This window comes from Notothenia coriiceps, unplaced genomic scaffold, assembly GCF_000735185.1.
Source record: "Notothenia coriiceps isolate Sejong01 unplaced genomic scaffold, NC01 NC01_scaffold00023560, whole genome shotgun sequence".
Lineage (NCBI taxonomy): Eukaryota > Metazoa > Chordata > Actinopteri > Perciformes > Nototheniidae > Notothenia > Notothenia coriiceps.
Genome location: NW_011356261.1, coordinates 1 through 16,185, shown reverse-complemented (window position 1 = coordinate 16,185; position 16,185 = coordinate 1). Strand labels below are relative to the sequence as shown.

The 16,185-nt window shown below is 43.3% G+C and overlaps 1 protein-coding gene across 1 annotated transcript; it reads left to right on the top strand.

Moving 5' to 3' along the window:
* Window positions 1-419: 419 nt before the first annotated feature.
* LOC104954601 (heparan sulfate glucosamine 3-O-sulfotransferase 3B1-like) lies at window positions 420-16,182 on the top strand (the record flags this gene model as incomplete). The annotated part of the gene is made up of 2 exons (XM_010781750.1): window positions 420-1,248; window positions 16,098-16,182. Coding segments are annotated over exons 1-2 (666 nt in total), but the record flags the coding sequence as incomplete, so codon positions are not given.
* Between the last annotated feature and the right edge of the window lie 3 nt (window positions 16,183-16,185).

Sequence of the window (16,185 nt, the reverse complement as noted above, 5' to 3'; positions counted from 1 at the left end):
TTCAGAGCATCTGCTGAAATAGAATTTGAAGTTTATTTTGTGTAGGCCTATTGCATTATAAACAAAACACGCACAAAGTGGTTGTCAGAAGAAACCTGCTGGAAATATTTAAAGTTGTCTGATCTCATTTAAACATTCTGTCCGCTTACATGAGAAACAAGAGTTAATTGGTTTCTATGCCCAATAAGAAAGTTTTCCAAACTCTCAGCAGCGTCCCGCACACACGCTTCATCTCCATACCGAGGCTCCCACTGGCCCCGCCCACCCCTCCCCCTGATTGGCCCGCTCATATAAACAAACGGCTGCATATTTATCTCCTCTGCACCTATTGGCTGTCGCTGCTGTCACTCTCCTGCTCGTCCCTGTATAAGGTCTCGTGCTCCAGCAGCAGTTTTAACAAACCTGAGATGAGCCTGGAGCAGCCTCGCGCTGCGTCTGACAGATTCACAACCTCCCATAGTGTATAGCCACAACTATGATTACAAATTCCTCAATGCATTTTCATTCCAGGATGTGCCATTCTCTTCGTTTACACTAAGATTTTGTTTTATTTGAAAATATTTATGTTTAGTTTTAGGTGCATAATTTTGCGAGGATTTCCGAGGTGCCAACGGGAGTGACTTTGGCAATATGCGCCGCTGGGATATGATTTTCAACCGAAAGGCTTATGGAATATAGCCTGGTTTGTCACAGCCTGTATGCCCTCTGGTCCAGCCCCGTGAAGAAGAAACTAATACTGCTCAGCATCATGTTTTTAATCTGGGTATACATGCTGTACTCCTGCGTGGGCTACTGCTCCACCATGCCAAGTTTGGTGGTGGACAGTTACCGGGGCAAGGAGACTGTGTCTGCGGTGGGGAAGAGGACAGAGAGCGGCAGGACGGACCTGGTGTCCCGGCTGCTGGCCAAGCCGCAGCCCTGGGAGGATATAGAGAGCGACTACGAGGAGCCGTCCATCAGGACTGCCGCGTCCAGAGACCTGCTGGATAACGAGATGGACATGGACCGAGCCGAGGACTGGGACGAGATGCGGGGAGAGCAGCAGAGAGCCCCGGAGCCCAGCGCCATGTCCAGCTTCTCCAACGGCTCCGGGAGCAAGAAGCTGCCGCAGGCGATCATCATCGGGGTGAAGAAAGGAGGGACCCGGGCTCTGCTGGAGTTTCTCCGGGTTCATCCGGACATCAGAGCCGTGGGAGCGGAGCCGCACTTCTTCGACCGAAACTATGACAACGGACTGGAGTGGTACAGGTAAAACTCATTGTATACTACTGTGTGTGGATAGAGTATGTGCAAAAAACGAAATTTAAAAGATGGAAGCATTTTTACATGATTTTATTACTCCGTAAAATAGATTTATTGGGCAATTGGCAACGCAGTGCTGCAGAAAAGTCTTGCTGATATGGATCAACAATGGACAAATATATATTTTATCAAATGTTTTCACAAGTTTTGTCTTATAAAGAGAATTAAAGAAATGTGTTTAGTTCATTTCTAACAGAAACGCACTACACATTAGTTGCAGCTAATTCATTGCAGAGTGGTTTGCAATGCAATACATTTGGACCTTATTAAAGCACATCAAATTAATGTATTTTTTCCCAATTATCCAACAAGTTTTTTTGAGTTTATTCGAGTTTATTCCAGAATTAAAGTATCAATTTAAACACAGTGACACACTTTGGTTGCGCCTCTTGCTTTTCTTTATGTCCATTTAGGCGTCATGTTGCTGGCACGTAGGCTACATTATTATGCCATATTAATTCCATTAGCTAAATTGCATGTTTGATTGTTCACTTGTTTCTATCCTGTATGTTATTTAACTAAATATTGACTCAGTGTGACATTATGCTGGGGGGCTCCACTCAGCCTGGCCTGTTTGCGATGTGCAGTGATCTCTATTGGACACAGTGCAACACTGCACCTTCACGGGGACGTGTCTAAAGGCTTTTCCGTCGAGTTAAAATGTGAAAATAGTTGTGTTTTGTGTGTTTGGTTACGACTATGGTCAATTTTTATAAATTGGACGTCATTTTTTTGTGGCAGAGTTTGGCGTTTTAGCACAGCTAATCTCTCTGTATTGTTACATTTTGTGTGAGCACATGTATGACAAAAAGTGACCCCACAGACATTTCATAGCAGACTATAAACTATTTATGGATTGGGATATTAGGGGTTAACGGGAAAGGCACATTTTTCAAAAATCGTACTGATGATCCAAATCAATTCCCTTAACTTCTTAGATAATTTCAGAGATGTTAACTACAACTACAATGTTAAAGTGTTTTTTCTTGTATTTGAACCTAATAGTGTTTACCGAGCTGAACGCGTTTGTATCGTTCTGACCACCAATGGGCTCCAAAGCCCAAATAGCCCAGTTTTTCATAAAAACTGAAAAAGACATCTACAAGACAAAGTGAGGATCCTTCTTAGAACAAAAGCGCTAAACATCCTCACTGGCCGACAAACTAACATTATCCTTTTCATTTACATCACAAAGTGCTAATATAACGAGCTGAGGGTCTGTCGAGCGTAATGACTGAAGCCCATCCATCTGCCTAGTGAAGAGAAAAGGGCTAGTTACGTTTTTAATCTTCCACCAATTTTGAATTACTCATAATTATATCTGGAAACGTCAAATTAGGATAATACTGACAATTGTTATATTTATTTTATTCACAAATAAAAAAAGTTATGGCTGAGAAATTATGGCCAAATCAATGCATTGATTGTGTATTGGAATTCCGCTAAAATCCTCTAATTATTTCCTGCCTTTTGCGACCTTAACATTGTATGAGCTTTCAAGCTTCAAGTCTTTTGCCTCTGGTCTTTTATCAAAGTTGTATCTGATGTTAAACTATGGAAAGCTCATCTGACAAATTGATAAAAGCTTTGGGATTTCGTATAGCTTGAATGACCGGATTTGGTCCGTGCACGTTAAATATGCAAGACCTCGAAGGGGGCCCCTGCAATGTTGGACATAATGAAAAAAGAAGAGCCGAATGGGGAAGCAAGTGTTGGCAGCATTCAAAATAAAGACAGCGTTCCTAGATTTGTACAAGGAAAACAGATTAACTCTTGGTTTGAGATGGGAGGAAAGCTGTTATTTAATTTCCCCATGCAGCTACTTTTCTAGGGAGGGAATTGTGGAAAAGTGCTGTCTGCTAGCTTTGAAAGCCATGAAATCTAATACTTTCTAAGCCATGTAAAGAAGTCATGACTTTAGGTTTTCTGTTGAGGTGGAATAGAAGCATATCGTCCTGAGCTAAATCTCATTTCAGTCAATTTACTCTCCTGTTGGTGCCAAAAAATATTCCAATATGCTCACTCTTCCTCTTAGTATTTCTGAGTCGGAGTGCATTTTTCTTTCTGCTTTTAAAACAAAACATATGCAAGAACACTTCAGGTGATTTCATGCAGCAACAAGATATCCATACAAAATCCACTTTTTATTCCTCTCAAACTGAGTTTTAGAACTGTAAAATCTGTCTTTTATGGAAGAAATGCCGTAACAAAATGCAAATTTAAGTGAGACAGCTGGTGTAAGCAGTAGTGGGACATTCGTTTAGTGATTCTATTTTCCAAGCGAGGATGGACCTAGAAAGGAAACCAAAGTCTCCAAAGTTCCCCATTAGGAGCAGATACTGGAGATCATTTGGGAGAGTGCAGGAATCTTCCACACAGAGTCAAAATTGTGTGGCATTGACATATATTTTGTGGGAATATGATCTGATTTGGCGAGGGTCATTTACGGAGGCGGTTGTGTGTGTGTACGAGTTGTGTAATTCACCTCTGCTTGCTTGTTCATTTGCACAATCTGCACTTGTGCAATCTGCACAATTTGCACTATTGTATCTAGCTTGCACCATCCCTGCCGTCCCACACATTCAGTATTCCACAAAGTAGATGCAGCCATAGAAGAAGTAGAAAAGACTCGGAAGTTTCAAAATGAATGGAGGTGGCGATAACAAGTCTAATTGTGGATTTTCTGATGTCCTTTGACAGTTTTTATTTGTGCCAAAGACAAACGCATGATTCGTACTTTTGACCGAGAGGTCCTTGAATCAGGAGGTACACATTTTCACAGTGAGGTCATGCATGAACTGGCCCCAAGGCACACACACACACACACACACACACACACACACACACACACACACACACACACACACACACACACACACACACACACACACACACACACACACACACACACACACACACACACACACACACACACACACACACACAGAGAGAGAAAGAGCTCAACAGGCCAGTGTGAACAGGAACGTTGGGTCATCATTTCTCATTTTCGATTTGCACCTGTTCACTCAAAGTTGAATGGTGTTATCTGATAGCGATATATAAATAATATAGTTATCTGCAGCACATACATTAACGGCAAATTCACCAAGCTTATTCATGGCAAGATAACTAATACATTGTGTACAATAGATCTCAGGTTCAGCATTGTACTTTTAAAAAATGCATTTAAATGATCTGCAATGTTACTGAGGAATTACAGTACCGCCATTTTTGCACTTTTCAAAATGTGGTAGCGCAAAAACAAGTAGGTGATAAAAGGCAGAGAATACACTATCTAAACAAGGAGACAAAACCTTAAAATATTATACAATCATGAAAAAGCCAAAGAACATTGATACGAATTTGCTGTGATTTTGTGTTTTTGAGACTTTGTAGGCAAAGTTAGTTTAGTTTTAGTCTAGCAGTTGTATGTTGCAAGATCGTCCATCCTACAGTATATATTTATTTCTACATAAACAGTTTGTTTCAGGTTTCTTTTCACTTTGAACAAACTGTGCCCCCGGTATAGTTTAAAGTTGACTATTTCCACGCTGTACCACATCTCTTAAAGGATTTTATTTACTCTTAAGTTTTGTTGACTGCAGCCCTCCTCTCGCTCTGACAGCCTGTGGTGCATGTCGCTCTCTTCATATTCCATTTAGCCCTATTGGCTATGAAGGGTCTTTGATATATAATTACTATACTGTGGTTTTGCTGTCGTGTCGCGGGCTCGGCTCTTATAGCTCGCTGTCAGGGCCCCGGCAACTGTTGACGCTGTTGCTCCTCCCTCGGAGTTGCTATAGAATTAAACAACATACTTTTTGAAGAGAGTGTAGTCATACAGTTTATGGGTGGTATATGGTGTTGGACTGTCTCGGAAACTGTCACTTATTGCCATTTTAAAGGTTAAATGTATGGAATCTGATCTGTCATAGACCTGGATCCCACCCACTGAAATATACAATCTTCAGTCTTTGTGTGATGTGGTTTTTGATCAAAGCTTTCTGTTGAGACGGCTGGGATTGAACCCGGCGCCGTCCCCGAGCAGGATGCCCCCCCTGGTCAACCTTTGTATCTGTTCTGTGATAAAACACTGTGTAGGTAAACAAACATACAAAGCCTTGTCAGTTATATAGTGCCATACACACACAAAAAAGTACAAGTGGTGCATTGTTGAAAAGGAGGCTCACGTTCCGCTATCAGACCTTGGGCTTCTTGCGGAAGTCTGCGCTGTTTGAAAGGCGTTATCTGAAAAAAAGGCCGGTCCACCCCCACTGGTGGCTGTTGAGCCTTGAGTCAGACTGCTGCTCCCGTCCATGTAAAGGACAGTTCTGGATGGGTGCACATCCTTTTATCTGCTCGCCACAGGGGTGCTCCTATTTCCATGTAGGTGACCCGTCCACTCTCTGTTGCCGCTGACCTCGCCCTCCTTCCTTCCTCTCAATGGCCAAAAAGAGGCCACCTGCTTCTATTGAGCCCCAGTGAAGGGTATCAGTGTTCACAAAACATCTTGAAATGATGTTTGCATACACGGGATGTTATGAAGAAAGCCAATAGGTTTTGAAAAGTGTTGTGCGTGGTTGGCTCAGCTGTGAAGTCACAGATAATGTTCATCTCCTGTCACAAGAGAATGAAAACACTCAGACAGAAATGTCAGCGTGGCGTGGCTCCTCAGGGATAGCCGGTATTGATCGGTCAGGCCTGATTGGAGGTAATGGGCAGATTTGGGTTAAGGGCCTTTGACTGGGGTCAGACCCACGTCTGTTTGCTGACAGGCTCTGTGTGTTGACCATCTGCAGGGCTACAGAAAGCTTCTGGAACCTACAAGCCCCACTGGGGATTTTATAGCTTGCAGAAAACAATGGTATGATCGTTTTTAAGCCTCCTGTGCATGTACACTGAGGTATTTGACAGAATCAATGAGAACTTTAAGTGGCTCTGAACCAGTTACAGTTTTAGAGAACACTAAGATGAATTTGGATGATTAGATTCTTTGGTTGTTTCCTGATTCCTGGAAACTTCGCAGCCCCTCGGGGAGCGAGGGCCTGGCCAGCCAACCGTACAGCTGACAGCAGGACCTTCGCTCAATTCCTGTCCACATAAAAAAAAAAAAACAAGCAGTTTGAGACTGTGCCTCTGTGTTGAATAAACTTCCACCTGGTGTTCCCAAATGAGTGGGTTATTTGTTAAAAGTACCCGCTGTTTCCCTCCCCCAAACATCTCCCTCCGATCCCTCCCTTATGGACTGCTTTCTCTCCGCTCTCCAGCTGTGCACTTGCTCTGCTGCTGTGTTAAGAATAGTGTTGCATGTCATGCTCGGCTGGTCCAATCCTGGGCGGAGCTCGCTGCAGGCCTCGCTGACCCAGTGTGGGGAGGACGGAGGCTCTCGCTCCCCTCCGCCTAAGCTAGCATGCCTCATCCCAGAATGGAGATTGACCGGGGGGTGGAGAAACAGAGAAAAGGCAGCTTTCAACCCCAAATTACAAGCGGTTAATTGTGAAAGGGGAGACCTGTGGAGAGGGGAGTGGCAGCGCTGCCTTCCCCCCGACACCCCCCTCCACCCACTGATGATGTCCAGTAAGCCCCCCAGAGCAGTGGGGACAATATGGCCGCCAAGGACAGGAACCTCCTGCTGGAGTGGAGGATAAAGGCCACAAAGCAACATGCTTGATGCAAACAAAGATGCAGAAAGTCTTAGCTTTTCTATGCAAAAATAGTGTCAACAACAATGAAAAATACTCACAAAGAAGTGTAATGAAGTACCGGAGGAAGTGTACAAACCCTCCCTCTGTGCTACTCGTGAATTAGACCCTTTTTTTAACAAGGTGATAATTTGGATGTTGTTGCACGTGTCGGAACAGAAACAGACATTCTCCCTCCAGAGATAATGGCCATTCATCGCTGCTAAACAAACACTAATTAACACATTAATAAAGTTCCTCTGGAGGCTGGGAGAAAAAACTCTAATATGGTTCTGTTAATCATTTGCTGTTAAAGATTAGTCAAGGAACTATTAACAGAACCAAAGAATAGAAAAAGTAGTTTAGGAGAAGTTGTAGGGAGAGGAGAAAGTGATGACTGTAAAGCTTCACTTGTCCCAGGTATTAAGTCCCAGAGGTAGCCATTAGGGTGCTGAAGAGTGTGCCTGCCTCTGGGAAGATAGGACAGGACACACACAGAAAGAGAGAGTGGCTAAGGTCTCCTGAGGTTTCCATTAGCCTGGCAGTAAAAGAGCAGAGCTCATTAGAAGCCCCGAGTTGTCTCCCTGCACTGAGGCTGCTCGACACTCGTCACTCTCTCCGTTTAAGATGTACTCCCAGAGCTGTTGGGCTCTCTCTCAAGAGCTGTAACACCACTTCAGCTCAACTCCAAGACAACCTGGCCAAATCCAACCAACTTCCAATTATTTTCCACCAAGAGGAGTTTTTCTCTCCCTTGTTTAACTGATTGGAATCAGATGGCAGCCATGGAGAGACAACACGCTGTCTTTTGGAGGCAGCAAAGACTATAACACCATATCAAACCGCTACATTTCTGCTCTGACTTTTTTCACATTTTACAAAAACAACCAAAAGGAGCAGGATATCCCAAAACTATTTGAGTTCAATTTGGTCAAAAGTGAAGTTGTTGGTTTAGGAACAAGCGGGGTGTCCGTGTGGATTTATTTCCTCTTTAATATACTTTTATTGACTTCTATCTTTTAGCAGGGTCACCTGGAGTCCGGTTTTGTCACACTACCTTACTTACTCAAATGGAAAAAAAATCTGGCACGTGTAGGCCTACCCCATGATTGTATTCTCCGTACGTATGCTTCGATCCAAATCGGGTTGAAAACGCTTCCAAAAGAAGTGGATTGTAAAAAAAATTGGCACAGGTATGCAAATGCTATCCAATACTGGAAGTGGATAAGAAGAAAAAAACACAATTTAGCTCTTGAAAACAAACACACTCTGAAGTCTTCTGGCCGAGGACTGACATATAGCATTAAGCTAGCATTTCTCAAATATCTCTTAGCAATTTTGTGTACTCACTCACTCCACAAAATAGCTTCCTGGCACAGAGGCAGCGCTGATCCTGTTTCACTTCTAACCAAGAGGCTTACTGATAGAGATATAGCGGAGGGGTGATAAGAATTGTCAACATGCTCCACAAGCGCTCTTGAGTGAAACCCTAAAACTGAGCTCTGATGTCTTCTTTTGGCAGCACTTTGTAGCAGATATGGTTAAGACAGAACCTGATGTGTTTAACAGTAATTACCTTGTCTTCAGGCTGCTCAGAGATACTGAAGGAGACTATACATCTAGGTTCAAATCCAAAGAAAACTGACAGATTGCCTGAGGATTATTTTTTCCACACCTCTGAAAGGAGCATGTTAATTGTCGCGACTGATGCTATCGTTACTCAATTTAACTAATTATACCTTAGCTGTCTTCAGGAATTTGTAAACCATTAACCTGCAACAGCTGCACTGTAAGGAAACAAAAATAATAGTCTAAAACACACAGGAAGATGGTTTTCTACTGAGTGACATACAGTAGAGAGGAAATCCCCTTTTCCTGGCACACACTTTGTAGTTCACCTGTCTTCAAAAAGCTGTGCAGGCAGTTACGGATGACAGCCAATTCAAACAGGATGCAAAGTAGTTTGCTCGCTCCCTCTTTCTCTCGGTCTGTGTGTGTGTGTGTGACTGTGTGTGAGTCTAGGGAGTGGGGGTGGTGGCATGTATGTTCTTCTCGAGTCTGTTTCATCTTTTATTCATCTTTGCTGTAGCTAGATCAAGGAGTCATGTGCCTCTTGGTGCATGTCAAGTGTCAGGAAATCAGTCAGAATGGCTGATTCTTGCCTGCACACACACACACACACACACACACACACACACACACAAGCTGAGTCTTCACCTGCAGCCCTTCATTGTTGTTTTCCCTGTTGTTTTTGATCCTTTCACGGTTCATCAGTTTATTCGAAACGAGCTGTCATCCAGTCGCGCCCTCATCCTGATGGAGCGGTGGAATGTGTGGCTATAGCTTCAGGCTAACACCTTCAGCAAACACTCGGGGCACACACACTGATTAGTGAGGATTACGCGCGCTAAACAAATTCTGGGTAATAATGCCAAGTGGTGGATTTCAAAGAGTGCGTGTGAGTATGTGTGCTGTGGTATTTCTGCCATTGAGGCACATACAATGAGTAGCCCGATCGCTGCAGCAGTGTCCGATAACACATCCCGTATCGCATGTCAAACTAAGCGGTAAGATGTTAAGTGTTACTAAAAACGATGGGATATTTTACATCTCTTATTCCAGTACATTTTAGGCTTTGAAAAGCAATAGAAAAAAACACTTCGGCAAGCACACATTTGCACATTCATGAGAGAAGGGAGGAGGTTTTTTCTACATTCTCCTCTCCGCCATCCCTTTCACCAACTCCTCTGTTTTATTTATACCACACGGCGGGCTCCTTCGCTTCGCTGCAGGGTTATTAACACTCGATAATTCCATGCAGCCGATGTGGTTTCAGGCCTGAAAAACCATTATGGCCTCACACATTCCTTTTTTTTTTCAAAAAGTGCCAAATAGCAACAAATATACTTAACAACAGATTTTCCAAATGGGAAAAATGATAGTTGCGTGTTGAATTGAATAATTTGTGCCTGTCACGCCTCCGCGATGCTGCCCATCACAAGGCGACCACAATGGTATAAGAGAAGAATGTCTCAGCCTTGCTTGAATATTTTCAGAACGTAACCGAGGGGGGTATCTGAGGCTGCGGCCGGGGGTAATATGCTGTTGGGATGTCTGACCCCATGTAGTCCGTGATATTATATTTGGCGGTTATTACTCTATTTATTCATTCTACTACTAGTGTCTGATGTTGCCTCCAAAACCAGGCTGGGTACGAACCCGAAACCATGGATGGTCTGTGACCGCGAATCCCGACTCCCCTTCTTTCTGTCTTTTTCTCCCTCCTTAACTCACATTCCCTCTGTCATTCACTCTCCCTCTCCTACACACTCTTTTTTTTACACACACAGGCTGTTATAGACACTACGATAAAAAAATGCTCAACTCTTTGGCCAAGGCATGACTCCCTGATTCCAGTGAAAAATGATGGATGTACGGGTTGCGTCGGTCGGGTTAACTGCTTTGTTTACATGGAGGGTCAGTAGATTCCCAGGCTTCTCTGACATAGTGCAACTTCTTGATGGAGTTAAGGGGTCTGGGAGCTGCATTTATCAGCCACATCAAGACTCCAGCACAGATTTGGGTGTCAAAGTGTCACTGAGTAAGAAATGAGATGAAGGCTTCTACCAGTTTGGCCATTGCACTCATGTTTGTTCTGGGAAAGCTTAAAGTTGAAGCAGCTTCATTATATTTTGACCTTGGATACTGTTGTGCAGCCACTTAGACTCCTTTCTTTCCATCATTAGTAGAAATGTCCTTGTAATTCTGAAACCAAAACCAATATGTGTATTTTTATTCATCCAATTTAGATTAATGTGTTTCCTACCCTTTAGGCTTGTGACCATTAATAACAAGCAATGGTTACTCCCAACTCTTGAACTTAAGCCAATGTTGGGTTTTATTTTTAATATTTTAAGAATAGGAGAATTTACTGCAATTAGGTTATTTTCATCACCTACATAGGGGTGTACACATTATCTGATATGTATCAGAAATCCAATATAAGCGTTGTAGATGTTGCTACATAAATCCAAACCAAGAAATCCAAACCAAATACTTTGTGCACATCTACCTCCAACATCATCTGGAAAATAATGGTGGCACCACAAGAAGGAATAGTCACCTAAGGAAGGAAAACCTGAGTTAGCACTTAATACTAATAGCAAAGGACAGTGGCTCCAGGAACGTTCCCAGTAACCTGAAGGTGGAATTTATCTTTCTAAATTCTCTCCTCCTACTAGCCCCACCATCCCATGCAGGACCCCCAACATCCAGGTCGGAGTGTGTAATACTAGGCCAGCCTGCATTATTAATCCTTATAGCAGACAGATGATTTGGAGGGTCTTCCACTTAGCCACCGTGCTGAGTTTCTAGTGACACCATTACTCAGTGAGGCCTGTTAATTTGAAACCCCAGGCCGGGGAGGAGCACTGACTGTTGACTCTGACCAGGATGATGAAGCTGTAGCGTCACTAAGAGTTTATTAGGCGGGTATCAAGCTACAAGCAGGTGGCGGAGACTTGCACAATTGCAAGTGCAAATGTATATGCATCGTTTTTTGCTACGCAAAACGGAGACGTATAAGACAAAGACCCACTTCAGCACACTCCTGCAAGGTCTCAAGTTTAAAGCAGAGATCTCTGGCTCTTCTCAGCCAGGAAGTGATCTGTCAAAAATTCATAAGGGGCCACATACTAACACCTGCACTCCACTCGAAGTGCTTGAAAGAGAGACCAGATGAAGCTTCTGTATCTGCAGCCGGAACTCTTCTGCCTCTCTGCGTTGGAGTGTCCTTGGCCGCAATAAACCATCTTCTCTATTCTTTTAATTTATAGCTAAAGCCATGCTCTGTGGTTAAATATAATGACAGACTCCAGGCACAGTGGAGTGTATTTTTCAAAATGTCTGGCTTCTGTATGTGCTTAAATGGTACTTTAAGAGTTGTTCATGCCTGCCTCCTTGTGTAGTAACCAAAGTGTGTATGTAGTATGTGTGTTACATAAACATTTAGCTCCCTTCAGTTCCATTTCATAGCATGTAGGCTTCCCCTACTGTGAGCTTTTAACGGGAGGGCTGTTTACGAACCCTGCTTGTATTTACCAGTGAGTCATCCATGAATTCATGCAGAGAACCTTCCGTATCTGCATGTATCATCCATCATCTTTTGCGCTGTGTTTCTAACTGGGAAAGCGATTTTCACAGTATCAGACATTTTGTTAGAATTAGCATGTTGTACTCAAATGTTTTTCTTCTTCATAGTAGAAACGATTAAATGTGTAACTGTGAACAAGTATAGCCCCGAACCACATCATCCAATGAGGAATAAAGATGTTCCTTTGTATTTCCTGAAAATGCTTGTAAGTCCACCAACACATTGGTTCAAGTGAAGGGCTCAGGCAAGAGGCCCTTGGAAAAGAAAGGGAGCCTTTCAGTCCCTCTTCCCTCATTTCCTCCCTCTCCATCTTCCCACTTGTGAAGTGTCACTTTGCTATCGGACCTCGAGGCCCTGATTGTCAGGGGTCGGGGGAACCTCTGGGATCAATGGAAAAGAGAGCAGGGTGAAGAGTGGAGACTTGGGGAGACTCGTAGAAGGGAATTGTTTATATCTGCATGTTTTCCTGAAATTAACTGATGTGTTAGATTGTCTTATTCTGGTTCATTCAGCCTCTACTAGAGCAATGTTAAGTGTATGCTGTTTTCCTGGGTGGTGTTAACTCCCATAAGGAGATGACATTAGCTCAAGGGTCTTAAAGCCATAGAAACCTTGGCTCTAAATGCCCATAAGAGCAAAGCCGCACCCTCCCTTCGCTGCTGGATACAAAGTGCCCTCTGATTTGTCTGTATTCAAATAAACAAACCCTAATTTGAGATTCAAATGCTTTCAACATCCAGACATGTGAGACAATTGAAAACCTTTTGTATCGAACTGGAAATCGACAGACACACACGCCAAATAGCTTTTTCCCTTTGTCTTTGAGCCAAGCAGTCATTTTGTCAGGGATGCTGTGTCACAGACAGCTCGGTGGCAGCCCGTTATCATCAGATCAAACATGACAGGGGGGAGGCAGCAGAAGCATCAGACAGAAATAACCCTTTTCCTGCCCGACGTTTATCTCCGCCTGGGATGAGGGCTCTTTAAATCGCAGGCCAAAGGGCCACTCCGCCGGGCCCCCAGTTTGATGCTGTCATGACAAGAGCTTCTGCTTTGTGTCTTGTCGCTGTTTTTGGCATGTCTTTTAACTTGGAAATGCTCTCAATTGACAAAGGTGTAGAGAGGAATAAAGATATATATCATGTGGGAGAACAAGCTAAGCAAGTATAGAAAGTCAGGATATTCTATACTTACTATTTATTACTAATACTACTACTAAGATATTTCTACTATTTCTATGTGGATTCCTTGGTTTCCATGGGGGACAGGGTAATGTTTGCAGGGCACTTCGGCACACGTTCCACTCAAGAGCTCTCCAAAAGGCTTCTCTCACTCGAGGTTGAGAAGGACGTAGAAGTGCACTCCACTCAGCCCTCGATAAGTATCCCTCCCTCCCTCCTTCTCCTCTATCTGCCCCCTCTCCACCCTGCCCCCATCCCCGCCCCTGTGCCCTGACCACTGCCCTGCTCACCCCTGCGCTCACGGACAATGGCTCACTTTCAAAGAAAAGCAGGAAAAAAGAGGAGCTGGGTGTCACAGAATTGCGTTTGCTGACGGAATCTTTAAAAGCAGCACCTCATAAATCAAAAAGGAGCATAATAGCCATTGTTTCTCCAAGAGCCACTTGTCCCACTAAAATTCCCCTCCTCTCTTCTCTTTTCACTCTTCCTGACTTTTTTTTGTTGCCTCTTTGGCAGAGAAAGCGGGTAAAGCCAGAGGTGATTTTTTTTTTACTAGGGGAGGGGGGGTCTCTTCTTTCTACTTTGGCGCTTTTTAGGGGCTTCCTCGCTGCTTTCTTTCTCCATTGCTGACCAACCGTTTCCTTATTAATGCCTCTCCAACCCCCAACACTTGTTTGGGATTTAGTTTTTTTTCCAAATCCCTGAGCTAGGATCAGCATAATCTATCACTATGCACATTGTAAAAACTCAGGCCTCCTCTCTATCTCCATGCCGCATTGTCATGTTGAAATCGGATTAGATGGGAAGCCATTTGCCTCCACTGTGTCGGTTCTGGACTGTTTTTGTATGTTAGCACAAGGAATGACAAAAAGCTTGCAGGCAGTATCACCATTGTGCATCGAGAGAATGACGAGTAGCTTGACGTTTGAGTAGAGAACATTTGGTTGCATTTCCTTGAAGGCATTCAAGTGGGTGCAGTTATAAGTTGTTTGAGAGAATCATTCATATGTGTACTTATAATGGGTTTTATGCAATACTATTAAGGATTGCTGGACACAGACCAGAGACACTTGACTTGTTTTTAATAAAGGAAACTAAACAACCTTTCTGGCTTGTGTATTTATCATCCCTGGCTCTGAATTAGCTTTTGGAAACAGATTTGCTTTCCTCCCCGTCTACTGCATCCACCCTTCGACGTGTCAGCAATCAAGAAGATATTATCATAATTAGATCACTGGCACTGCATTAGGATTACACAGATCTTCCAACATCCTTTCCACCAGGCATTTTATTAGTTACCTGACTCTACCCTGGGTATTTTCTCCCTTCCCTCACCATCCGCACAAATATATGCATAGATGGAGAGCCGATGTACCATGAATTAGCCATGAGGTGGATGGACGTGAACTAGATTCCAGCTTTTTTTTTTCCAGATTCTGCAAGGAAAAATCGAGTGTTACAGACTTCTGAGTGTACAGAATGTGTCCAACATAGGTAAAAGACTATTTTCTTGTGGAAGTACTCTGTGCAGAATTACATGGAATTTGAATGTGATGGACTACAATGGTACTGTCTACACAATGGTGTATGAGTGGCCTAGCCTTAACAACAAAGGCGGGGCTCAGGGTTCAACAAGCCAACAGGAGTCTTATCTGCGAGAGTGTGTTCACCCTGATAAGTGCCCTCGGTTATCTCATTCTTCCTTTTGTTTTTTCCTCCTTCAAGGGCCCCTTTGCTTTTTGTTTTTCTGTGTCCCTGAATTAGATTTACTATTGTCTTTTTGATGAGCCAGTTTCCAGTACGTAATCCAAACCCCTCCCATCCAGCCAGCCGTAAAAACACATGTAATCCAGCGTTCATCACACATAGTTTTGTCCTTGGAGTGAGGGCCAAAACATGGAAAGGTGATCTGTGTTTCAATGTCAGTCAAACCGCTCTTATCGCCTCCACCATAATCTAGACGTTGCGGTTTGCCACCAATTGTGAAACCTAATGCTGAGAGAGCACGTTCCCTTTCCCTTCATATCCAGTTGTTCTCGAGTACCTCTTGATTATACGTCTGCATGTAACATATCTGTTGAAAGCCTATCAGCCATCCTTTAACCCAAACCAAACCCACTCTTGTTAAAAAACAGATTCCCTTTTTGAAACAAGCCTCATCATCTTTCAGCACTGTAGCGTTTAAGGTTTTTTCTTTTTTTGTTGGTCGGATAAGGGGTGGGGCATGGCTATGCCTGAGTCAGCAAGGCGGATTGAGTGTATATTTTGCCTTGTTTGTAAAAAGAGGGGAGTTTTCATTAAGTCTGAACACTTTGGAACATAACATCCAGCAGTGAGGTTTAAGTAAGGATGAGCTCAGGGTAAACCCATTAGATAATTAAATGCACACATGTTGTGAGCTAATTTATAAAAAAATGAATTGTAAGCTTAATTGCAATACATATTAATAAGGGGTAACAGGCTTGAGGAAACCCAACTCCAAATCCCTAATATGGTGAATTGTGAGGTCATGTTTAGAAATTCCTGCAAATGTTTGTTTATGCAGTAAATACGAGTTCTCTGTTTTCTGTCAGTAGTGAGATATCTTTTGAGTGAGTGAGCGTGCTGATGTTGGACGGCTGCCTGCACTAATAGGTTTTGGAGCCCTATAATAAGGCTAAACAGGCTCAGTGACTCATTGATTACAGAACAGCACACTCCATCAACTTGATTACATTATGCAAGACGTTGCTCCACCTTACCCTTCTCCTAACCTCCCTTTTGTGTCTTTTTTATCTGCAGGGAGCTGATGCCCAAGACTCTGGAGGGCCAGATCACCATGGAGAAAACCCCCAGCTACTTTGTGACCAGAGAGGCTCCGGCCAGGATA